This window comes from Myxine glutinosa, chromosome 1 (genome assembly GCF_964187855.1).
Source record: "Myxine glutinosa chromosome 1, kmMyxGlut1.1, whole genome shotgun sequence".
In the NCBI taxonomy this organism is placed as follows: Eukaryota; Metazoa; Chordata; class Myxini; order Myxiniformes; family Myxinidae; genus Myxine; species Myxine glutinosa.
The window spans coordinates 384,395,174-384,422,068 of record NC_136261.1 but is presented as its reverse complement, the minus strand read 5'-3'; the positions used below and the strand labels follow the sequence as shown (position 1 = coordinate 384,422,068).

General features: G+C 45.4%; 1 protein-coding gene across 1 annotated transcript in view; it reads right to left on the bottom strand.

Annotated features, from left to right (window-relative positions):
- Nucleotides 1-20,212: 20,212 nt before the first annotated feature.
- LOC137416767 (uncharacterized) overlaps nt 20,213-26,895 on the bottom strand; it is a 34,899-nt gene continuing 28,216 nt past the window's right edge. The window contains exon 4 of the mRNA XM_078770242.1: nt 20,213-21,696. Within this exon, the coding sequence (XP_078626368.1) occupies nt 20,417-21,696 (1,280 nt within the window). The 3' untranslated portion in view covers nt 20,213-20,416. The remainder of the gene's footprint in view (nt 21,697-26,895) is intronic.

Below are 26,895 nucleotides of genomic sequence, written 5' to 3'. Positions count from 1 at the left end.
GTCGGCGACCAGGTTATCCTTCCCCGGGCGGTATTTGATGGTGTAGCAGAAGTCGGCGAGTTCGATACGCCAGTGAGTGATTTTCTCATTCTTAATACGTTGAGCATGCAAGGTGTCGTACATGAACGCAACGCTTTGTTGGTCCGTGATGATTTGGAAGCATCGCCCGATTAAGTACGGTCGTCACCGCCGAATCGACTCGACGATCGCGTACGCTTCCTTTTCGACAGACGAATGCCTCCGCTCAGCAGAGGTGAGAGTCCGCGAAACGAAAGCCACCGGGCGCCCCCCTTGGGAGAGAGTCGCCGCTATCGCATGATCCGAGGCATCACTTTCTACGATGAAAGATTCGCTCTCGTCGATTGTTGCCACAGCGGCGCCAGCGATGTCGGCCTTAAGGCCCCCGAAGGCTGCCAAGGCGGCCGGGCTCATGGGGAACGTGTCACAGGCCACGAGGGGGCGGAGCTTCACAGAGAAATTTTGCACCCACTTCGAATAGTGGGCGAACAGCCCGAGAGCACGCTTCAGCGAAGCTCGATCGCCGGGCGGGGCCATATCGAGCAAAGGTCGCAGACGCTCCTTATCCGGAGAGACAGAGCCATGGGTCATGGTGTACCCCAGAAGATCTATCGTGCATTGAGAGTAACGACACTTCGCCTCATTCATGGTTAGGCGATACCTATGCGCGACCTCGAGGAAGCGCCTCAGATTAGCATCGTGATGCTCCTGGTCATACCCACAAACCGTAAGATTTTCCAGATAGACGAAGACATCTGTCAAGTTCTCCTTCGTAACGAGGTCGTCCATAGCCCTCTGAAAACAGGCGACCCCGTTTGTTACCCCAAAAGGTAATCAGGTGAACTGGTATAACCTTTGGCCCGATTCAAAGGCGGTGTAGATGTGATCAGCCCTAGAGATGGGGATCTGATGATACGCACTACGCAGATCGAGAGTGCTGTAGACGGAGTACTGGGCCACCAGTCGTACTAGCGCGTCCATCCCCGGTAAGGGGTAGGCGTCCAGCTGTGTAAAGCGATTAACCGTCTGTGAGTAGTCGATCACCATGCGCCGGCGATGGGCCTCACTTCGCACCACTAAGCCTAGGCCCGCCACAGCGACCGGCTAGGTTCGATGACACCGTCCTTTAAGAGTTGGGCCGTTTCTTCCGCAATGAATTGCGCGTCCGCTCGTGAGTAGCGCCGCGATTTTACTGCTACAGGAGCGGTCAGTGGTCAGGTTGGGGAACAGCGAAAGAGGCTCAGTTTCCATTTTCGCTAGTGCACACACAGCAAGCGTGTCCGTCCCACCGAATTCAATTTCCAAACGTCCATGTCGCTTAAGGAAATCGTGTCCTAACAGGATGTCGGCACATAAGGCAGGCAAGACCATGAGATGTACATCGGAAAACATGCGTCCGTTTATCACAAGTTTTAATCGACATTCCCCCTTCGTGCTTAGCCGAAGTCCCTGGGAGGCCATGAAGATCCGTCGTGTAGTCCCGATGACCGGCCAACCATGTTGATGCACCAGCCGCTGATCGATGAAACTATCCATAGATCCTGTGTCGATTAGGGCCCGTGCAAAAATGCCTTCAACCAAGAGAGGGATAATGGCCTGGTCAAGGCCAGAAGATCCGGCAGGTATTGCGCCGTCCGAGCTAGAAGATCGCGCCTCACGCATGGATCCCACACCGGCTGCAGTTTCCCGGTCGTCGAAGGAGCCTCCGGAGGGCCCCCATGCCAAACGCATAGTTGGACGTGCCGATCCAAGAGCGTGTAATTCGTACGAGCCGCCGTCAGATGGCGCTCGTGTCACATGCGAAAGATCGCAGTCAACATGTGCTCGATCAAGAGCGTGTAATTCGTACGTGCTGCCATCAGAGGGCGCTCGTGTCACTTGCGAAAGATCGCAGTCAATTGTACTTTCACTGCCGTCAGACGGCGCATGCACAGGAGCTTTCAAAGCCGGCACTTTTTGTTTGTTTGAGGAAGGCGTTCGAACGCCAGTCAAGGTCGATCGCTCCGCAGCCGGTCGCGTTCGCGACATGTGTTGTGGCGGCCCGATGTATTTCACCAAGGACATGCGTGCAGCCAGGGGCCCGGGAGGAGGAGGACAGCTCATCAAGGCCGGGTGAGGCACCCCGCTCCGTGCTCGGTCCGCTGGCTCGGCGATTAGCCCGTTCAAGGTCGCGCATGCTCGAGTGCCCCACGCGGCCTTCTTGCAGACTTTAGCAAAGTGTCCTTTTGTAGAACACAAATGGCATACGGCTTCCCGAGCCGGACATGCTAACCTGGGATGCTGCCGGTTGCCACAAAAGTAACACGTCGCGTTCCGGTCAGGCCTGGGCCGGGCTGCTGTAGCTGCAGCTAGGCCAGAATCCGAGTCCACCTTGGGAGTGGCCAGGGGCTCGGCCGTAGTCGAGTCCGCACCCGTATCCTCGGCGGTAGCCCTCTCCAGTCGCGCGAGTTGAGTAGTCCCCGCAACGATCCGAGAGTTGTCATAAGCGGTGGATTGTTTCCGGCCTCAGTGTAAACGTTGGCCACCCATAGAGCCTCCGTGAACGTTAGGTCAGCTTTCTCCAGGAGCCTGAGCTTCAGATCTGTAGAGCTGATTCCGGAGACGAAAGCGTCTTGGACAAGATCGTCCTGGACTTGCTCGTGTGTCCGTACCTCTTGAGTACTGTCCGCGAAGAGGTGCCGCAGCTCCTGAGCGAAGCGGTCGATCGACTCGGTTGGCTGTTGACGTCACGTGGCGAGCAGATGCCGGTTGTACACCACGCTCCGCTTCTTAATGTAGAGTCGCTTTAGCTCTTCCACGGCAGCATCGTACGTCGTTCATCGAACGATGCTCCTGTAAACGTTGTGGTCAACTTTGGTCTGTAGCACAGACAGCTTCGTTTCAGCGGTGGGTACGGCATCCTGGGCGCCGAACTGGTTCTCCAGCGTTTTGAGCCAGTGAGCGAACACCGAGCCCGACTCCTCAGCTTGTGGGTCGGAGCCGAGTATCGGTACGTTGATCATCTTGTGTCCCGCCATTTCCGTAGATCTTAATTGAGATTAAGTGTTGTGGCTCTCCTATGTACGGCCACCAACCAGACTCCTCACGAGCGACTGTTCCACCACCCTAGAAGCTCGGGTAGTATCCGATCTTTACCCAGCTGGCTCGCTGAGCCGGGGCCGGCTTATCTCAATCAAACGAGCGGTGCGCACGAGCAAGTATGACCCCTTTGTGGATAAGGCGCAGGTACTCCAGGCTAATCCCGAGCATGCTCGTGTGCTGACGGCAGATGGACGCGAGTCCACTGTCTCCGTACACCATCTCGCCCCTTGTGGGGTCATCGACCCTTATAGGGATATTGACGAACCGATCTACGAGTCTATGGACTCTTCCGAAGCTTCCTCTATGGAACCTTTGCCGTCACCCCTCTCGTCACCTACACCCCTGCCTGAAGGCTCTGAGGTTCCCCCTCCGACACCTGCCTCCAGCGGCTACTCCGGCGGGGACTCCGGGCTTGGGGACGCCGCACCCGGTAGTTTCCAGACACGGGCTGGCATGGTAGTTCGCCGCCCCGACCGCTACAGGTGGACCGACTGACATGGAATGACGTACCCTAATCAATTATTGCTGACGCACGCTTGCGATCTGCCTAGCGGCAGTATAGTTCTAACGGCGGGGAGAATGTAGTGAAATTATACCAAAGTTGAACCCAGGAGAGTTACTCGCTTCAGCCACTGAAGGGCGTCTATAAAACCTGGGATGTCCGCGACGCGGAGCCACACCTGTGACATTTACTTTACATGTAGTCTTGAATGGTACGTATATGCTAGACTCGCACATATATGCTAGACTCGCTTGCTTTGTCTATTATTATCGGACTGCTCAGTACGATACCAAGATCCTGATATCTATTGCATGATTGTATTTTACAGGATGATGTCAAAGATCTAATTGAGATTAAGTGTTGTGAAAATCAACCAGATCCACAACTTGTCCCATAGGTAGGTTTAATTTCAATTAGATCTTTGACATGATCCTGTAAAATACAATCATGCAATAGATATCAGGATCTTGGTATCGTACTGAGCAGTCCGATAATAATAGACAAAGCAAGTGAGTCTAGCATATATGTGCGAGTCTAGCATATACGTACCATTCAAGACTACATGTAAAGTAAATGTCACAGGTGTGGCTCCGCGTCGCGGACATCCCAGGTTTTATAGACGCCCTTCAGTGGCTGAAGCGAGTAACTCTCCTGGGTTCAACTTTGGTATAATTTCACTACACTTCCATTGGATTTGCTTTCCAGGTGACGAAAGCAAGTTGTTTCAGGGCAACAGCCTCACCACAAGATTCCGTGTACCATGGACGGGAGGAAGGGTATGACAACTGAAGACGAGATGGGATAAATCTTTGCATGAGAGAGAGCAATTTACTTTGAAAGAATTCCAATTCCAAAGAATTCCAAAGAATTCCTTTGACCAATGACCCTAGCTAATACCAACCGGAAGGAGCGTTATAACTTCTAAGGACTCGGGACGGCCAGCTAAAAAGACAAGGGGATTAACTCCCCCTTGATAAGGGGAGCGCCGACCCCCGAGATCCGTAACAATATATATATATATATATATATACAGACTTGTCATTTAATATGGAATGTTTTTTTTGTGGGGGTGAACTTACTTTTCAAGATGACTTAGAACCAAAAGTTCATTGGAATTATGTTGAAATTATTCTAGATTTTGTTAAGGTGACCTTTAAAAGAAACAAAAACCACATTTGACATTTCAAAGCAAATAAATTGATCCTTGAAAGTGATGGAAACTGATATCGAACTCAATTCACGGACAGTACTGTGTTAAACTTCTGTGCGTTTTCCAGAAGTATCTCTTTATTTTGCACATTAGCCAAAAAAGTTTTTTAACAAAAACAAAAGTTAAATTACGACTGGGATTACGGATAGTAAAATTACAGTTCAGTACTTCGTGTAACCCCCACTAGCATTCAGGAGAGCACGTACATGTTGAGGCATGCTGTTCACGCGATTTGCTAAGGTTTGGACAGGAATCGCTTGCCATGCAGTTACAATAGCCTGCTGCAATTCACGCACAGGGGCAGGCTGCTGGTCCAAGTTGTCGATTTGATGCGTTAATTCTGCCCACAAGTTCTCCATCGGATTCATATCCGGGGACATGGCAGGCCACTCCATATGCTCTACACCACGGTCAGCAAGAAAGTGTTGGATCATGTGAGCACGATGAGGCCGTGCATTGTCATCTTGGAAGACAACGTTTCCTCGAAAGGCTGCACGAACAAATGGAAGCAATGTTTCTTCCAGAATGGCCCTGTGCTTGAACTGGTTCAGGTTTCCATTCAGAACAACCAGGTCAGTTTTGCCCCCTGCATGAAAAGCAGTCCTGACGGTCACCCCACCACCTCCAGCTTGGACTCTTGGCTCTATACAATCGTCGTTGTCAGCTTCATGCACTTGTCTGCGCACTCGGACGCGGCCATATTGATGATAGACCAGAAATCTAGACTTGTCACTGAAGATCACGTGATTCCAGTGTCCTGGCTGCCATTGACGGTGCTCTCTGGCCCACTGCAATCGGCGCTGGTGGTGTTGTCTGGTCAGACGTGACTTTCTCAGGGGACGCCTGGCACGATAGCCTGCTTGAACCAGTCATTGGTTGACTAGCCTTCTGGATACAGGCACATTTGTCAGTTGCTGCCACTCAGCCCTAAGCCGATTAGCTGACTTGGTATGGCCATTGCGGACTAACCGGTGCAGCTGGTGATCATCCCTCCTTGTGATTCTGCGGGGACGCCCTGAGCTCGGTATTGGAGTAGGGACACCCCTCTGAGCATTTTGTTTCAGGATCTTTGACAGCTGACCTTGAGTGATGCCATACTGCCGAGCAATAGCACGCTGTTTCATGCCGGAATTTCGTAAAGCCACCACTAAATGACAAACAGCATTGTCGAGTTGACGGACCATCTCCAGGGGAAGCGGCAATAACTTTTGTAAACGTGCAGCAGTTGTTTTCCACTACTACAGAACGCAACAACCCTTATATACCCGATTGTGAAGCCAATCGTCAAATGTACCTGTCCATACATTTTGTCACGCCACCTGTGATATAATCCTGTTATTGACTTCTTGCTGCGACAGACAATCAGTGACATGGTTCTTTGAACAAAGAAATCACCGAAGCGTAAAAGAAACTCACCAGATTGATATACCGAGTTCAGAAAGTAAACCCAAGTCAAGAAAAAAAATATTCCATATTAAATGCCAAGTCTGTATATATATATAAATATATATATTGTTGTGGTTTTGAGAATTGTATATATGGACTCATTAAAGGCTAAAGGTTTGCCCCCCAATAGTTAGTCAACGAGCAACACGTAGGCCCACTTAGAATATTAGTTATGTCATAGTATGTGTGAGGATAAGGCCATTTCCCTGGTGACATCTGCGGTGTAAAGAAATGAGCTTAGGTCCTTTCATCTTTGAGCCACCCCCCCCAATTCCATCATGGGCATAAATGATTCCCATGCCCCATTTGGCATCCCTCAAGTGTTACGCTTTGGCTGCCAGCAGCGTTCGCTGCCCTTTGTTAGCTGGAACTAGTCCAGTGACACAAGGTAGGCCTGAAAGGAGGGAGGAGCACGGGGTCAGGGTGTGGCAGAGTCGAGGAGCACGTCGGAGGCGGTGATGGTAAGGCAGACCAGCCAATCAGGGCTCCAAGGGCATGGCGTGAGGGGCGTGGTAAGGGCACGGCGAACAAGTTCCAGAGGGTTCGCTGGGCGGCGCTATATAAGTCGCTACACAAAGCCCTTGGAGAGGACTGAGCGAGCTGGCTGATACGAGGACTGGCAGCAGATGAGAGGGGAGAGCGCACTGTACAAGAGGACTTGTGGGGAGAGCACACGACAGTGTCGAGAGCCCTTGATTAGAAGTGCATGGTTCGCGTTTATTGAACTATTATGTACGCAGCTGCAGCCGCAAGTGAAACCGCCAAAGCCAGCCCTCCCGTTCGCCCTGTAATAATCCCGTGCGCGAAAACAACACGTGGAGAGCTCCTGCCGTCTGTTTAATCTTCTTCGCGGTGCGAGTTGGGGACCGGAGAAAGAGCTGCCTGGACGCCATCCCTGGACCATCAACCTGTTCATCTGCAACCCAGTGTGAGTGTATCTGAGTGTGAACGGGCCCGTTTGTCTTGGGATATGTATAAGACTGTTTAAGGCTGCACTGTGTCTTCTTTTGCTGAACCATTGTACATAGTGTAAATAAACCTTGTTATTCCTGTCTTTCCTGATTCGACCGTATCTGTGATTTCCATCATTGGGTAATCGTGGCACGATTACGAACCGCTTGGATCGGGTTTAGTCATTGATAACGGCTCGGGTCACGGGTTCGCTACTGCTCGGCGTATCCACCTACACCCGTGATTCGGGCGGGGCTTATTTCCTTGCTTCCTGGGTAGCGCTGGTACTTAGGTAATAGCGACCTGGTCCTACAACCCTTTTCAGCGCTGTCCGGAAGTGACGTCATAGGTCCCAGGTCCCATCGGTCAGTCAAAGACAAGGGGCTAATCCCCCCTTGGTAAGGGGAAAAGGCCGGCGCAGAGATCCACATCAATATATATATATATACAGTCACGTGAAAAAGTAAATACACCCCATGTAAAGTTTTGGCTTTTTGAACATATTTCAACATACAGCTATTTGATCTTCATTTCAACAATATTGATAAATAAGGGTGATATAATATAACAAATATCATAAAACATTTACATTTTGTAGTCCATTCTATAATTTAAATAAACATAAATGCAAATTTTGCATGTGGAAAAAGTAAGTACACCCTTGGCTCTAATAGGTGGTATTGCCCCCTTTGGCAGAAACAACCTCAAGTAGGCGTTTCTTATAACTGTCTTCCAGTCTCTGACATCGCCTGGGAGAAATTTTTGCCCACTCCATGCAGAATTCTTTCAGTTGTGCAATGTTTGAGGGGTTTCTTGCATGCACAGCTCGTTTGAAAACGCCCCCACCCCCCTCCCCCCTCACATAATCTCGATGGGATTTAGATCCGGGCTTTGACTTGACCATTCCAGAACACTCCATTTCTTTCTTTTCAGCCATTCCTTGGTGGATTTACTGGTATGTTTAGGGTCATTGTCATGTTGCAAGGTCCACCTTCGCGTTGAGCTTCAACTTTCCGACAGAAGGCCTCACATTATCCTCAAGCACCCTCTGGTACAATGAAGAATTAATTCATAGTGGATTCTATGATGGTGAGCTGCCCAGGCCCTGATGCAGCAAAGATGCCCCAAACCATAATATTTCCACCACCATGCTTTATAGTTAGTATCAGGTTCTTGTGGTCAAATGCTGTCTTTGGATTTCGCCAAACATGTCTTCTGGTACTGTGGCCAAATAGCTCTACCTTTGACTCATCTGTCCAGAGCACATTGTTCCAGAAGTGCTGGTCTTTGCCGAGGTGTTCATTGGCAAACTTTTGTCTTGCCCTGATGTTCTTTCTGGACAGCAAAGGTTTCCTCCTGGCACACCTCCCATGTAGATCAAATTTGTGCAGCCTCTTTCTAATGGGAGACTCGTGCACTTTGACATCAACAGTGGCAAAAGCTACCTGCAGGTCCCGTGATGACATTCTGGGGTTCTTAGAGACTTCTTTCAGCATGTTGCAGTCTGCTCTCGGGCTGAACTTGCTGGGGCGGCCTGGCCTGAACAAGGTGGCAGTTGTTTGGAATCTTCTCCACTTGCAGATGATCTTCCAGACAGTCAAATGATTGATTTCAAATTGTTTGGAGATCTTTTTAAATCCCTTCCCACACTCATAGGCATCTATAAACTTCTTTCTGAAGGCCTCAGAGAGCTCTTTTGATCTTGGCCTGGTCACGCCGCACACTTCAACAACAAAGAGCAAACCAAACTAAATGTCTGAGGTTTAAATCAGACAGGTTCCACCAAGATCCTCTCCAACGATGTTCTAATCATTTGCACCTGAGCTTATGCACCTGATTCTAATTTTAGGTATTTGAAGTAGTGCTAAATGTAGGGGTGTATTTACTTTTTCCACATGCAAAATTTGCATTTATGTTTATTTAAATTATACTATGGACTACAAAATTTAAATGTTTCATGATATTGGTTATATTATATCACCTTTATCTATCAATATTTTTGAAATGAAGATCAAATAGCTGTATGTTGAAATATGTTGAAAAAGTCAAAACTTTAAATGGGGTGTACTTACTTTTTCACGTTACTGTGTCGTCACATTTTAACTGGCACCGATCACGCATAGCGAGAGATGCGTTTTTAACTGGCAATGGGCATTCACCATTGTGAATTCTCATGTGCCTTGTAAAGTTGGATGACTGATCAAAAGATTTTCCACAACTTGTGCATTTGTACACAAACTGGCACCAATCACGTGTTGCGAGAGATGCGTTTTTGACTGCCAATGGGCGTTCACCAGTGTGAATTTTCATGTGCTTTGTAAGGGTGGATGATTGTTTGAAAGATTTTCCACAACTTGTGCATTTGTGCAGACGTTCACCATTGTGAATTCTCATGTGCGTTGTGAGGCTGGATGATTGATGAAAAGATATTCCACAACTTGTGCATTTGTGCAGACGTTCACCATTGTGAATTCTCATGTGCCTTGTAAGGTTGGATGAATGATCAAAAGATTTTCCACAACTTGTGCATTTGTATGGGCGTTCACCATTGTCAATGCTCATGTGCCTTGTGAGGTTGGATGATTGATCAAAACATTTTCCACAACTTGTGCATTTGTATGGGCGTTCACAATTGTGAATTTTCATGTGTGATTTAAGGGTGGATGATCGATAAAAAGATTTCCCACAACTTTTGCATTTGTGTGGGCACTCAAGATTGTGGTTTCGCAGATGTGATGTGAAGCTGGATGAATAACTGAAGGATTGTCTGCAAATTTTGCATTTGTATGAGTGTTCATCTTTCTCTCCTTTGTGAGCCTGGTGAAAATTATTACGTGCAAACAATTCATTATTCGTTTTGCCCTGTTTGGAAAAGGTCCTCTTATTTGTTTCAGTTGGCGAGTGCTGCGGGACTGTGTCTACGCTGTTCATAAAAGTAGGTGCAGTCTCCCTTGTAGATTCAATGGACACACCTGTAAATACAACATCACAGGACCTGTAAAAAAAAAAAACCGTGATATTCTGACAAACGCACGGAAACATGTACATATGTATTTGTTCCACTGCAAAAAAGGGGAAAATTTCTTGATGTAAATATACAGTACTGTGCAAAAGTTTGGGTTTTCCTCAAGATATTCATGCTGTTGTGGTTTTATGAAAACACTCGGAGGCAATGGCAACCACCATACAGGTCCCTTTGTGTGGTTATTAACGCACAGGTTGTAAACCTGGTGCGTTATAGCGTTTGCCTGGGAATTTCGGGCGCTCAAAAGTGAAGCTAGTTTCTGTCGCTCATTTCTGTCGCTCATTTCTGTCGCTCATTTCTGTCGCTCAGATGTGTAAACATGACGTCATCAAATCTATATTTATAGGATAGGTTATAGGAGATATATATGTTATAGGATAGGAATATAGGACCCAAATGACCCAGAGGACCCAAATGACCCAGAGGACCCAAATGACCCAGAGGACCCAAATGACCCAAATGACCCAGAGGACCCAAATGACCCAGAGGACCCAAATGACCCAGAGGACCCAAATGACCCAAATGACCCAGAGGACCCAAATGACCCAGAGGACCCAAATGACCCAGAGGACCCAGAGGACCCAAATGACCCAGAGGACCCAAATGACCCAGAGGACCCAAATGACCCAGAGGACCCAAATGACCCAGAGGACCCAAATGACCCAGAGGACCCAAATGACCCAGAGGACCCAAATGACCCAGAGGACCCAAATGACCCAGAGGACCCAAATGACCCAGAGGACCCAAATGACCCAGAGGACCCAAATGACCCAGAGGACCCAAATGACCCAGAGGACCCAAATGACCCAGAGGACCCAAATGACCCAGAGGACCCAAATGACCCAGAGGACCCAAATGACCCAGAGGACCCAAATGACCCAGAGGACCCAAATGACCCAGAGGACCCAAATGACCCAGAGGACCCAAATGACCCAGAGGACCCAAATGACCCAGAGGACCCAAATGACCCAGAGGACCCAAATGACCCAGAGGACCCAAATGACCCAGAGGACCCAAATGACCCAGAGGACCCAAATGACCCAGAGGACCCAAATGACCCAGAGGACCCAAATGACCCAGAGGACCCAAATAACCCAGAGGACCCAAATGACCCAGAGGACCCAAATGACCCAGAGGACCCAAATGACCCAGAGGACCCAAATGACCCAGAGGACCCAAATGACCCAGAGGACCCAAATGACCCAGAGGACCCAAATGACCCAAATGACCCAGAGGACCCAAATGACCCAGAGGACCCAAATGACCCAGAGGACCCAAATGACCCAGAGGACCCAAATGACCCAGAGGACCCAAATGACCCAGAGGACCCAAATGACCCAGAGGACCCAAATGACCCAGAGGACCCAAATGACCCAGAGGACCCAAATGACCCAGAGGACCCAAATGACCCAGAGGACCCAAATGACCCAAATGACCCAGAGGACCCAAATGACCCAGAGGACCCAAATGACCCAGAGGACCCAAATGACCCAGAGGACCCAAATGACCCAGATGACCCAAATGACCCAGATGACCCAAATGACCCAGAGGACCCAAATGACCCAGAGGACCCAAATGACCCAGAGGACCCAAATGACCCAGAGGACCCAAATGACCCAGAGGACCCAAATGACCCAGAGGACCCAAATGACCCAGAGGACCCAAATGACCCAGAGGACCCAAATGACCCAGAGGACCCAAATGACCCAGAGGACCCAAATGACCCAGAGGACCCAAATGACCCAGAGGACCCAAATGACCCAGAGGACCCAAATGACCCAGAGGACCCAAATGACCCAGAGGACCCAAATGACCCAGAGAACCCAAATGACCCAAATGACCCAGAGGACCCAAATGACCCAGAGGACCCAAATGACCCAGAGGACCCAAATGACCCAGAGGACCCAGAGGACCCAGAGGACCCAAATGACCCAGAGGACCCAGAGGACCCAAATGACCCAGAGGACCCAGAGGACCCAGAGGACCCAAATGACCCAGAGGACCCAAATGACCCAGAGGACCCAAATGACCCAGAGGACCCAAATGACCCAGAGGACCCAAATGACCCAGAGGACCCAAATGACCCAGAGGACCCAAATGACCCAGAGGACCCAAATGACCCAGAGGACCCAAATGACCCAGAGGACCCAAATGACCCAGAGGACCCAAATGACCCAGAGGACCCAGAGGACCCAAATGACCCAGAGGACCCAAATGACCCAGAGGACCCAAATGACCCAGAGGACCCAAATGACCCAAATGACCCAGAGGACCCAGAGGACCCAGAGGACCCAAATGACCCAGAGGACCCAGAGGACCCAGATGACCCAGAGGACCCAGAGTACCCAAATGACCCAGAGGACCCAGAGGACCCAAATGACCCAGAGGACCCAGAGGACCCAAATGACCCAGAGGACCCAAATGACCCAAATGACCCAGAGGACCCAAATGACCCAGAGGACCCAAATGACCCAGAGGACCCAAATGACCCAGAGGACCCAAATGACTCAGAGGACCCAAATGACCCAGAGGACCCAAATGACCCAGAGGACCCAAATGACCCAGAGGACCCAAATGACCCAGAGGACCCAAATGACCCAGAGGACCCAAATGACCCAAATGACCCAGAGGACCCAAATTCTATGTATGTTTCTATGATGATGTATGTTTTGGTGAAAGTACATAATGTGAATACTAGTAGCAATTTTACAAAAACCATGGCATAATTTCAAATCTTGACCCGAGATGATAATTATGCTACATCATAATTTCCATGTGCCAACCTGGGCGGAATCCAAGTGGATTCACTTGACTTGTTTCCATAGTGTCAGATCAGAATAGCTCCTGCCCCTTATGAAGTGGGTTCGAGTGTCAAAATGTGTTGGTGAAAGTCAGAGATGATCTGTTCTGTGTCGTAACTCTTCTCCGAGCCTAGACCTTGCACTAAAAAGAAAGACCCTCAAGACCCCATTTGACCATCAATACCCTTTGACTTGAGCGTGGCGTTTTAAAAATTTAGGATGAACCCTTTGAATACACCAGGTATGACAAGTCACACACAAGATTTTTTATATCTCGCCTTGCGAGATTTTCACATTTTGTGATGTTTCATAGTTTTCTACAATAATAAGACTGTTTCATGGTTTTCTCCAGCAGTACAATTGCATTCATGATCCACTAACAATTGTGTTTGGTCCCATATGTGCAACAATACATCCAACTTGTTTCATCGACGCGTTTTAGATTCTTACTCAAGGTGATAAAGGGTGATGAGTCGTAAGTTGATGGGTATGGTCGGGAAATGAAAGTAACAGACCTCGCTGTGAAGACACCTGCATCACTGAGACTTTAAAAATGAGCTTCAGTCGAGATCGCAAGTGAAGGTCATGCTAATTGCGTTCTTCAACGTGGAAAGAATTGTTCACACAGAATTTATTCCCATAGGTGTTTCTGTTAATGCGGCTTTCTATGTGGAAGTTAGGAAACGTTTTTCAATCTTTGAAACATTTTTTTTTTGATCTTGGGCATTTATGATGATTTGTTCTCTGTCCCAGTCGCACCAACCTTTTCTTAGCCATTCCAATGAGCCTTCTTGTTCTATCCCCAATCTGTCCAATTATTTTTTTGTACCTCCATACATTTTCAGGATGCATTGGTTTTCATAAAACATTTTGTGGATGGTATCAAGTTTTAAGTATTATTTTAAGTATGGTATTATCAATCAATCAAGTTTTCTCGTTTTGATGTCTAACTTACTGATTTCTGATTGGGGCCAGTTTATTATTCTGCAGCTGTATTGGAATACAGGTAATGCGAGCTGGTTTATGGCTTTGATTTTGTTTCGTGGGGGAGAGGTACGTTTTCAGGATCAGCTTTGTTTTACGTTGGTATTCTTTGGCGATATTCTGGCAGCTAAGCTAAATATAGCAAAACATATGTGCATTTTGTGAGGAAAGCACCAAATTTGGCACACTAGCAGACTATCATATTATGAAAAGATCTGGATATTGGGCCATCTCAGATTCAGAGATTTGATTTTTGCAAGATTAGCAGATTTTGCAGATTTGCAAGCTGAGATTGCAACGCCAGGGATGGCCGACTCCTTCCTGCGAGCTGCCCACGTCACCCGCACAAGAAGAGCTCATCAAATCACTGCAGCGGCACTGCACATCCTGCAACACCGTGCGTATGAACGCCACTGTATGCTGATGATGCAGAAGACCTGCCTGAGTTCGAAGACTGGTGTCACCAGAGAGGAGAAGACATTCCCAACTTTCAGTACTGGGCAACTGTGCTGGAACTAGAGATGTTGGTACTGGTCTACGTGCATTCTCTGCGGCCGGCTTCATTCACGATGTACCTTGATGCCCTGACGGAACTGGTCCCATGGTTCCATGCCTTAGACCACACACACTATGCCAGGTGGGTCCCTGTTCACCCGAGGGACATGATTGCACTCCCAATGAAGCACCCAGATGTAGCCAGAGAATTCAGGGCTGGCAACTTCACTGTACAGAAGACGAAGAAGGTGTTCTCTTCGATCCCAATCGAATCGAAATCTTGCAAAAATCAAATCTCTGAATCTGAGATGGCCCAATATCCAGATCTTTTCATAATATGATAGTCTACTAGTGTGCCAAATTTGGTACTTTCCTCACAAAATGCACAATTGTTATGCTAAGTTGCCCCACTACGATTATTTTGTGCATTTGTTTGTGACATACTTGGTGGCCCTCTTCTACTCTGAGGTATTTGTGTGATGCTTCATTTTTCTAACTGCTGTATTGTTGTTTCAAGGTCAATTTTATTATGTTGTCTGTATTTGTTGGTTTACCTTGTACAAATGTGCACTGACACACTTATCTCGACCAAATTCCATTTGAATGTCCTTGGAGAACCGTTGCAGTCGTTTTAGTTATGCTGTCTATATTTCATCAATTGCTGTGAATAGCATAAAATCATTGATGTCCAGTGGACGTGTCACCTTTCCTGCAGTCGTGGCCAAAAATATTGGCACCCTTGCACTGTTTTCAACTAACTCACAATTTTCTAGAATTAAATAAGTTGAAATTGACAAAAGTATTTGGTCTCCACAATTCTTTATTTCACTGTTAATATCACAGAACCTTTGTTTTTGATTCAGAACGTCATATATCCTTTAAAATCAGGAAATAAAAAGAAATGGCATTGACAAAATTCAGCAGGCAGGGCCGTAAGGTCACGCCCCGAAGAAGTGTGATTGGTCGGTGATTGATTTGAGCAAGGACTGCGAAGATGGGATGATTGAATTGGTGGGCACGCACGGGAATCGTCAGATGACGTCAGAGCCTTGAGTGCAAAGGAGTTGGGTTCCCGACATTTTATCTCTCTGCGTGGGACATTGATAGTGTGCAGTTGTGCATCCTCTTGTCTCTCAGGTCCTGGTGTTTGTGCAAGGCGGATATCTCTTGCGATGGACTTTCAATATGAACGGTCAACATCTGTCTTGAGTTGGGACTATGATAGCGAACAGTCACGGTTGTCACCAGTGGTGTGCCAAGTTCCTCTAGACGGTCACAGCTCGTGCATTCTTTCTTCTTGGTCCGGGTGATCGGCTGGGCGGCCGCATTGTCCTTTTCCTGGCTCGTTGGTGCTGGCTGGGCGTTGTCTGGGTGAGCTGTGAGACGTGGGTGCTGGTGCACCCAAACTGCTCCAGGCGGACGATGAAGACGAGCGTGGCTGGGCGAACAAGGGCGCGCTGAGGCCTACTTCCCGCCACGGCCTGTGCCATGCCCGGATTGCACCCTCAGGGCCTGGACGATTCCCGAGGACGATTTCAGAAGCTGCTCACAGCTGAGTACAGAAACATTACGCATTATTTTCACAAGTTATTTTTCCCAATGTGTGTATACGGGTCTGTGCGGGGATGCCCCATTCAGAAATTTTAGTTGCCTGGCACTATTTTCATGCCAGCATTCCTTCAATAAAGCCGGTATTTTGGTAAATTTTAATTCTGTCGGTTGAAGTTGATGATCGCAGGTCCGAAGACGTCCGGTGGGACCCGTGCAAGTGACAAGAAGGTCCGCCATTGGATTGAACGCCTCAGAGTGAAAGCTCGTTTGGTCATCTGTCGCCCTGCGGTGTTCACTACAGGGTAGACACAACAATATCCTTTTAAATCAGAAAATAAAAATAAATGGCATTCATAAAATTGACACCCAAGACTTAATACTTGGTAGCACAGCCTTTGGACAAAACAACTGCAGTCAAGGGCTTCCTATTGCCATGAATGAGCTTCCTTCACCTTTCCACTGGCAGTATGGCCCACTCTACTTGTGCAAACTGCTCCAGTTCTCCCAGATGTGAAGGGTGCCTTCTCCCAACTGCTGTTATCAGATCTCCCCGCAGGTGTTCAATGGGATTTCGATCTGGACCCATTGCTGGCCACTCAAGAACAGTCCAGCATTTTGTCTTCAACCATTCCTGGGTGCTTTTTGAAGTGTGTTTGGGGTCATCGTCCTGTTGCAAGACCCATGACGTTCACCAAAGACCCAGCTTTCTGACACTGTGTTGAACATTGTGCTCCAAAATTCCATGGTAATCCCCTGATTTCATGCACACATTTAAGGCACCCAGTTCCAGAGGCAGCACAGCAACCCCAAAATATCAATGAACCTCCACAATGTTTGACTGTAGGGTTGGTGTTCTTTTCTTTGAAGGCTTACTTTTGTTTTCTGGAAACATAGAGATGATGTGCTTTTCCAAAAAGCTCTAATTTGGTCTCATCTGTCCACAGGACATTCTCCCAGAAGGATTTTGGCTTATTCAGGTGTGTTTTTGGCAAACTCCAGTCAGGCTTTCTGACGTCTCTCGCTCAGCAGTGGGGTCCTCCTGGTTTTCCTGCCATAGAACCCCCTTTCATTGAGTTGGCGACGGAAGGGTACGAGTTGCAACTGCTGTGGAAGTGTAAAATTTATCTCTGAATCGAGTGATTTCAATGAGCCACAACCTGTCAAAATCGTGTGTTTAGAACCGACTTATCTTGTGTGCAAGTTTTCAATGATACATATAAGTTTATACATTTTTTATATGCGACACAATATATACATATATTCCATATAATATTTCTTTATGACTCAGGGTAATATAGTTAAAGATATGGTGATTTGAAATATAGTATTAGTAAAAGATTGAGTCTTCCCAAATGATAAATAATTCTGTACAATATCGAATAATGATTCAGAAAATCTCGTTGCATTATGTTTTTAATAGACTCAAATATTGTTTTAAATGTTTTTGTACTGAGTTCGATAAATAGGTTGCAGAAAGATATTAATTTGAAAGATATTGTTTTCAAGGCAAAGAATGATACATCTGGCACCAGGTTGTCTGAAGTAAATTAGCATTCAAAAAAGTTAATTACAAATTCCATTGTTTGGTAAAACTAATTTCCATCAATGCTTATTTGCCATTTGCTCGGCAAACGTCCTCATTGTGGCGGTGGTATCGGCTTAGTATGGAGTCTGCACGTCACATTGTTTGATAATGAAATGCAAATACTTGTAAATTATTGGGCAGGGTGGAGGGGTGTGTTCCCTCCCACTTCTGGAAGTGGATGGTTTTGCCTATGTGACCTCTGGGGGATGGTGATTCACATGAACCTTTCTTTCCCACTTGCTTCACATACAAGTTGGTCTTCCGACTGTTTTTTAAAGTCTTAAAATTGCGTATGGAATTGTCAATGCAATTGTTTGTTTTTTTTAAACCATGGAGGCAACAATTTGGAACTAAATACCTGTAATTGATGCAGTTGCACGCGGGTTTGCTTTGGCAGGTGAGCTATCTCTGGCCTTTTGATTTGGAGGGCTGTCAGGAGTTCCCAGTGGATCTTTTTCGGAAGCAGTAATTGAAATTGTGGGCATCTGTTGAATTGTCGTGACAGTTATGCTAGAATCCTGTGAAACAATGGTGTTGAAGATGAATGAATTACGGATAACATGCAGGTTTGGAATTTGATGTGCTTGCAAAACTCAGGTATTTCTAAGATTATATTTAAAAGTTTAATAAGTAAAATATATAATGTTTTTTTTTGTCGTTTGCATTTACATAGTATAAAGAAAGTAATCTTTCAGATGTCCTTGTGGTGTCGAACATGAGTAAAAGCTATATCCACTTATTTCTTGCAACTGCTTCACATTGCTAGTCAGTGAATGATCTTCAAAGGCCTTGAAGTCTTCATGGATAATTAAAAGAACTAGCAACAGTACCCACCCTACGGGCGGGGCTTCAATTGGGAAGCCGAAATGAAAAGGTAAAATATCAGAAATTGAAGGCTTTTTTATTTTAAACGATTCATATAAACATCCGTTGAATCATATCACACGCAAGTCACCAAAATCTAAACAGTTCATGGCTAAACAGTGAAAAAGTAAATACACCCCATGTAAAGTTTTGACTTTTTGAACATATTTCAACATACAGCTATTTGATCTTCATTTCAACAATATTGATAAATAAGGGTGATATAATATAACAAATATCATGAAACATTTACATTTTGTAGTCCATTCTATAATTTAAATAAACATAAATTCAAATTTCACATGTGGAAAAAGTAAGTACACCCTTGGCTCTAATAGGTGGTATTGCCCCCTTTGGCAGAAACAACCTCAAGTAGGCGTTTCTTATAACTGTCTTCCAGTCTCTGACATCGCCTGGGTGAAATTTTTGCCCACTCCTCCACGCAGAATTCTTTCAGCTGTGCAATGTTTGAGGGGTTTCTTGCATGCCAAGCTCGTTTCAAACTGCCCCACACCCCCATCCCCTCCCCCCCCCCCCCCACAACATCTGGATGGGATTTAGATCCGGGCTTTGACTTGGCCATTCCAGAACACTCCATTTCTTTCTTTTCAGCCATTCCTTGGTGGATTTACTGGTATGTTTAGGGTCATTGTCATGTTGCAAGGTCCACCTTCAGTTGAGTTTCAACTTTCCGACAGAAGGCCTCACATTATCTTCAAGCACCCTCTGGTAGAAAGAAGAATTAATTAATAGTGGATTCTATGATGGTGAGCTGCCCAGGCCATGATGCAGCAAAGCTGCCCCAAACCATAATATTTCCACCACCATGCTTTACAGGTGGTATCAGATTCTTGTGCTCAAATGCTGTCTTTGGTTTTCGCCAAACATGTCTTCTGGTACTGTGGTCAAATAGCTCTCCCTTTGACTCATCTGTCCAGAGCACATTGTTCCAGAAGTGCTGGTCTTTGCCGAGGTGTTCATTGGCAAACTTTAGCCTTGCCCTCATGTTCTTTCTGGACAGCAAAGGTTTCCTCCTGGCACACCTCCCATGTAGATCAAATTTGTGCAGCCTCTTTCTAATGGGAGACTCATGCACTTTGACATTAACAGTGGCAAGAGCTACCTGCAGGTCCCGTGATGACATTCTGGGGTTCTGAGAAACTTCTTTCAGCATCTTGCGGTCTGCTCTTGGGCTGAACTTGCTGGGGGGCCTGGCCTGAACAAGTTGGCAGTTGTTTAGAATCTTCTCCACTTGCAGATGATCTTCCGGACAGTCGAATGATTGGTTTCAAATTGTTTGAAGATCTTTTTAAATCCATTCCCACACTCATAGGCACGTATACACTTCTTTCTGAAGGCCTCAGAGAGCTCTATTGGTCTTGGCATGGTGATTCCACACATTTCAACAACAAAGAGCAAACCAAACTAAATGTCTGAGGTTTAAATCAGACAGGTTCCTCCAAGATCCTCTCCAACGATGTTCCAATCATTTGTATAGGAGCTGGTGCACCTGATTTTAATATTAGGTATTTGAAGTAGTGATAAATGTAGGGGTGTACTTACTTTTTCACATGCAAATTTGCATTTATGTTTATTTAATTATACAATGGACTACAAAATGTAAATATTTCATGATATTTGTTATATTAGATCACCTTTATCTATCAATATTGTTGAAATGAAGATCAAATAGCTGTATGTTGAAATATGTTGAAAAAGTCAAAACTTTACATGGGGTGTACTTACTTTTTCACGTGACTGTGTAGTCACATTTTAACTGGCACTGATCATGCATAGCGAGAGATGCGTTTTTAACTGGAAATGGGCGTTCACCAGTGTGAATTTTCATGTGCTTTGTGAGGTTGGCTGATTGATTGAAAGATTTTCCACAACTTGTGCATTTCTATGGGCATTCACCATTGTGAATTCTCATGTGCCTTGTAAAGTTGGATGACTGATCAAAAGATTTTCCACATCTTGTGCATTTGTATGGGCGTTCACCATTGTGAATGCTCATGTGTGATTTAAGGGTGGATGATTGATTAAAAGATTTTCCACAACTTGTGCATTTGTATGGGCGTTCACCATTGTGAATGCTCATGTGTGATTTAAGGGTGGATGATCGATTAAAAGATTTTTCACAACGTGTGCATTTGTATGGGCGCTCACCATTGTGAATGCTCATGTGTGATTTAAGGTGGGATGATCGATTAAAAGATTTTCCACAACTTGTGCATTTGTATGGGCGTTCACCATTGTGAATGCTCATGTGTGATTTAAGGTGGGATGATCGATTAAAGGATTTTCCACAACTTGTACATTTATATGGGCGTTCACCATTGTGAATGCTCATGTGTGATTTAAGTTTGGATGATCGATCAAAAGATTTTCCACAACGTGTGCATTTGTATGGGCGCTCACCATTGTGAATGCTCATGTGTGATTTAAGGGTGGATGATTGATTAAAAGATTTTTCACAACTTGTGCATTTGTATGGGCGCTCACCATTGTGAATGCTCATGTGTGATTTAAGGTGGGATGATTGATTAAAAGATTTTCCACAACTTGTACATTTATATGGGCGTTCACCATTGTGAATGCTCATGTGTGATTTAAGGTGGGATGATCGATAAAAAGATTTTTCACAACGTGTGCATTTGTATGGGCGCTCACCATTGTGAATGCTCATGTGTGATTTAAGGTGGGATGATCGATTAAAGGATTTTCCACAACTTGTACATTTATATGGGCGTTCACCATTGTGAATTTTAATGTGCCTTGTGAGGGTGGATGATCGATTAAAGGATTTTCCACAACTTGTGCATTTGTATGGGTGCTCACCATTGTGAATGCTCATGTGTGATTTAAGGTTGGATGAATGATTAAAAGATTTTCCACAACTTGTGCATTTGTATGGGCACTCACCATTGTGTTTGTGCAGGTGTGATGTAAAGATGGATGAATAACTGAAGGATTTTACACAAATTTTGCATTTGTGTGGGTGTTCATCTTTCTCTGATTTGTGAGCCTGGTAAAAATTATTGTGTGCAAACAATTCAGTATTCGTTTTGCTGTGTTTGGAAAAAGTCCTCTTGTTTGTTTCAGTTGGTGAGTTCTGGGGGCCTGTGTCTACGCTGTTCATAAAAATAGGTGCAGTCTCCCTTGCAGATTCAATGGATCCATCTGCAAATACAACATCAAATGACCTGTAAAAAATGTGATTTTGTTCAATACTCTTGATATAATTTTGACAAATGTACACAAACATGTGCATATGTATTTGTTCCACTGCAAAAAAGTAAAAAAACATCATTGATGTAAATATGCAGTACTGTGCAAAATTTTGGGTTTTCCTCAAGATATTCAAACTGTTGTGGTTTTAGAAAACCGCTCAGAGGCAATGGCAACCACCATACAGGTCCCTTCGTGTGGTTATTTCCATAGTGTAAGATTAGAATAGCTCCTTCTCCTCGTGTGATGGGTTAGAGTGTCATCGAATGCGTTGTTGAAGGTTCGAGATGACGTGTTCTGTGTCCGAGCTCTTCTCTGAGCCCAGACCTAACATTAAAAAGACCCACATTAGACCCCTAAAACTCCATTTGACCATCAAGACCCTTTGCCTTGAGACTAGATTTAGAATAATATCGGATGAACCCTTTGAATACACCAGGCATGCCAAGTCACAGACAAGGTTTCTTGTGTCTCAGCTTGCCTTTACTGAGTCTAAACGTGTCATAACATGTCACATTTTGTGACGTTTCATTGTTTTCTCCAGTCGTAGGATTGCTTCATGGTTTTCTTCAGCAGTACAATTGCATTCTTGATCCACTCACTATTGTGTGTGGTCCCATATGTGCAACAATAATACATCTAATTTGATTGATCGATGCGTTTCAGATCCAACATTCTTAACCCAGGTGGTAAAGGGTGATGAGTCGTGGGTGGAAGGGTATGATCGGGAAATGAAAGTATCGACCTCCCATTGAAGACACCTGTGTCACAGAGACCTTAAAAATGAATGTCAGTCGAGATCGCAAGTGAAGGTCATGCTGATTGCGTTCTTCGATGCGGATAGAATTGTTCATGCAGAATTTTTTCCCAAAGGTGCTACCGTCAATGCGGCTTTCTACGTGGAAGTTATTAAACAGTTTTCAATCTTTGAAACATTATTTTCAAATCTTGGGCACTTATTATGATTTGTTTTCTGTCCCATTTGAGCCGACCTTTTCTTAGCCATTCCAATGAGCCTTATTGGTCTATTCTCACTCTGTCCAATTATTTTTTGTACCTCCCTCCATTCTACGTACATTCATGATGCAGTTTTTTTGTAAAACATTTTGTGGATGGTAAGGAGTTGTCTCGATTTGTCTAACTTATTGATTTCTGATTGGGACCAGTTCATTATTTCGCAGCTGTATTGGAATACAAGTACTGCGAGCTGGTTTATGGCTTTGATTTTGTTTCTTGGGGAGAGGTATGTTTTCAGGATCAGCTTCGTTCTATGTTGATATTCTTTGGCAATTGTTTTGCGCATTTGTTTGTGACATACCTGGTGGCCCTCTTCCCCTCTGAGGTATTTGTGTGATGCTTCATTGTCTAACTGCTGCAGTGTTGTTTCAAGGTCAATTTTTATGTTATCTGTATTTGTTGGTTTACCTTGTACAAATGTGCACCGGCACACTTATCTCGTCCAAATGCCATTTGAATGTCCTTGGAGAACCGTTTTACTAGTTTCAGTTATTCCATCAATATTTCATAATTTGCTGTGAAGAGCATTAAATTATTAATGTACAGTAGATGTGTCACCTTTCCTTCAGTCGTGGCTAAAAATATTGGCACCCTTGGGGTGTACTTACTTTTTCCACATGTGAAATTTGCATTTATGTTTATTTAAAATATACAATGGACAACAAAATGTAAATGTTTCATGATATTTGTTATATTATATCATCTTTATCTGTCAATATTGTAGAAATGAAGATCAAATAGATGTATGTTGAAATATGTTGAAAAAGTCAAAACTTTACATGGGGTGTACTTACTTTTTCATGTGACAGTACATATATATATATATATATATATATCACCCCAAATATATATTTAAAGTCTTCACCCCTTCACCCCAAATATATCTTTCTATAATTCACCAAATGTCCGTCTGTCCGATCGAAGGTACTGCAAAAACGGCTGAACCGATCGCAACGATATTTTGAGTGGGTATTGTTATGGATTAGTCACTTCCGTTTTTGTGGTTTTCATCCACTGTAAACATTTTTGATACCATGTATTATTATTGTTGTCGTTTGAGGGAAATAGATATTATTGTTTTCAGAAGGTAAAAAAAAATTAATGTTTGAAATGAAACCGGAACCGGACGACGACGAAGAGGAAGAGGGAGAGAAAAGAGGGCGGAGCAAGTGAAGTCGGAGAAGAAGCTAGTTGCTTCAAGGTCCTGAGCGAACGTTGTCGAACGAGAGTCGCGAGTGAACTTTCGGGTTTCCCGGGAAAGGGATTCCTGCGACAGAGTGGTTATCGCTGACAGATCAACCTGTGTGTCAGGTTTTGGCGGTTGTGTCCGGAGAAAATCATCAGAGTGCTGTTACGCCACGAGAACGGGCCGTCGGCCATTTGGACTCACATGCTTTGCTTCGCTTCAGCAGTTTTCACTGCATTCAGACGTTTATCTGGTGCGTGTGTGTGTAACGTGGATTTTGAAGGTAAATCTGCAGTTCGCCGATTTGGAGCAGTGAACGTCCATACCCGAGGGAGTGATTTCCCAGTCGCCTGGAGGGCGCCTTTGGATTTCCTAGTCGCCTGGTGGGCGCCTTTGCGAAGCTTTGGCCACGTGACTGTGCCCGTCATCCGAACGGGATTCTGGTCGATTAGACATCGTTCTGACGATCGCAGGAGCGGATCGACTTTGGCTTGAAGCTGGGATCGACTTTGGCTTGAAACAGGATTCAACTTTGGTTTGAAGCCGGGAAAGAGACATTGGGAATGTTCTTGATTCACTCACTTGGAGCACAGTGAGTTATATATTACGCAACTGATGGTACCATCATAGGACATATATTGATTGTACTTTTGATTACTATTATTGTTGTACTGTTATTCTTGTGTGATCTTAATACAATATTTGTTTGTTCGTAACAATTGGTGTGGCGTCACCATTGATCTTTGACATACAGAATAACACATTTTTCTGCCGTGACACCTCTCGGGGCTCAGAGGTACACTGACCGGGGGTTGGGGAGGAGCACGTAGCAGAAATTGGGGGCTCGTACTGTGGAGAAATTGGGGGCTCGTACTGTGAAGAAATTGGGGGCTCGTCTTTGCTGACAAAATTCCCAAAGCTCATCCGGGATTAAATTCCCTAACATCCTCGTCCAGGAGAGAATTCCCTAAAATTCCCAAAATTCCCAAATTTGGAATTTTTCTAACATTCCCAAATTTTTCAAAAAATTTAGAATTTTTTTTTTTGTGTGAAGGTTAACAGGTGCTAACTAATAGTCACCATGGTGTTTGACGCAGAAACATTTGCGGCGTCCCCTAATGAGGCACAGTTCCAAGCGTTAAAAAAATCAGAACTCTTGATATTGGCCAAACATTTTAACTTGGAGGTCCGAGCTCATATGAAGAAAGCAGAGATGCAGACATTGGTGGTAGAATCTCTGGCGGGACAAGGAATATGGACAGAGGTAGCCTCGGATTGGTTACCCAAGGAAAAAGAAAATATGGAGCTCCGGAAAATGGAGATGCAACTGCAGAGCCAGGAAGGGTTAAAAGAGTTGGAATGGAAAGCCAAGGAAAGAAGAGCAGAGGAAAGGAGAGCTGAAAGGGAACTCGAGGAAAGAAGAATAGAACAGGAACAAGAACTCGAGGAGAGAAGAACAGAGGAAAGGAGAGCTGAAGAAGAAAGAAGAGCAGGGGAAAGAGCAGAGGAAAGGAGAACTGAAAGGGAGTTAAAGGAACGTGACATGGAGTATCAGAAGGAGCTTAAACTCAAGGAGCTGGAATTAATGGGAGAACGGAGAGAAGTCGTATCCATGCCGGCTAGTTCGACAACTAGTCAGAACACTTCGGATGTTGGTAGGCATGTGAGGCTGGTTCCACCCTTCAATGAAAAGGAGGTAGCCAAGTTTTTTTTACACTTTGAGAAAGTGGCTCAAATGCTAAAATTGCCTGTGGGGTCCTGGACTATGTTAGTGCAAAGTGTTCTGGTGGGTAAGGCTCAAGATATCTATTCGGCTTTACCGATTGACCAATGTGCAGATTATGAGACAGTGAAGAAAACCATTCTCAAAGCCTATGAATTGGTCCCTGAAGCTTTCCGGCAAAAATTCCGGAATGCCAGGAAGAGGGAGAGTGAAACCCATGTGGAGTTTGCCAGAATGAAGGAAACCATGTTTGATAGGTGGGGTGATTTGAAGGGGATTGGGAAAGACTTCAAACTGTTGCGACAATTGATCTTGGTGGAGGAATTCAAACAGTGTGTCCACGCTAACATTAAATGACATCTGGATGAAAAGAAAGTACCAGAGTTGTATGAGGCAGCATCCGTGGCAGATGACTATGCCTTGACAGGATGGGGTTCCACAAACCTAACTTCTCGCCTAGAGTTAGCCAGGGGAGTTATGGTAAATCAGGTGTGGAGAACAAATATTCACAGGCGGCCTGGAGATGACAATGAAGACAAATCTGACACCGCGACTTTTAGGGATCAGAAGACTACAGTTCCAAGACAGACTAATCTTCCGGGGGGGCTCGAGGCAGACCACGAGTTTTTCCTCCGGGCCTACTTGCGCTTTTTGCAAGAAACCTGGGCATTTGATGTTCCAATGTTACGCACTGAAAAGGAAAAATCAGGAGCGGAGTCAGACGAGTACAACTCCGAATGCATTGGCAAATACGAGAAATCGTCCTTGGAGGACAGTGCCTTGTGAAGGATTCCATGCCAAAGTCACGGCATCACAGAACGACCTTGTTCAAGGGGGTTACAAACCTTTCATTTCTGAGGGGTTTGTGTCACTGGATGGAGACTTAACGAACCAGAGACCTGTTATGGTATTGAGGGACACAGGAGCACATAAATCTTTGATGCTTGAAGGCATTTTGCCATTGCCAGAGAAGACGGCAACTGGTGTTAATGTTCTTTTACAGGGGGTTGGTGGCTATGTTAAAGCTCCACTTCATGTCATCCATTTGAAGTCTGATTTGGTGTCAGGACCGGTCACCGTAGATTTACAAGCCACTCTTCCTGTAGAGGGAATCTCTTTTGTTATCGGGAATGATTTGGCCGGTGGTCCAGTTTCTGGTAATCCGATGTTTGTTGAAAAGCCTAGATTGGAAAATAACACCGCACACAGTTAGAGCAGGAGATGC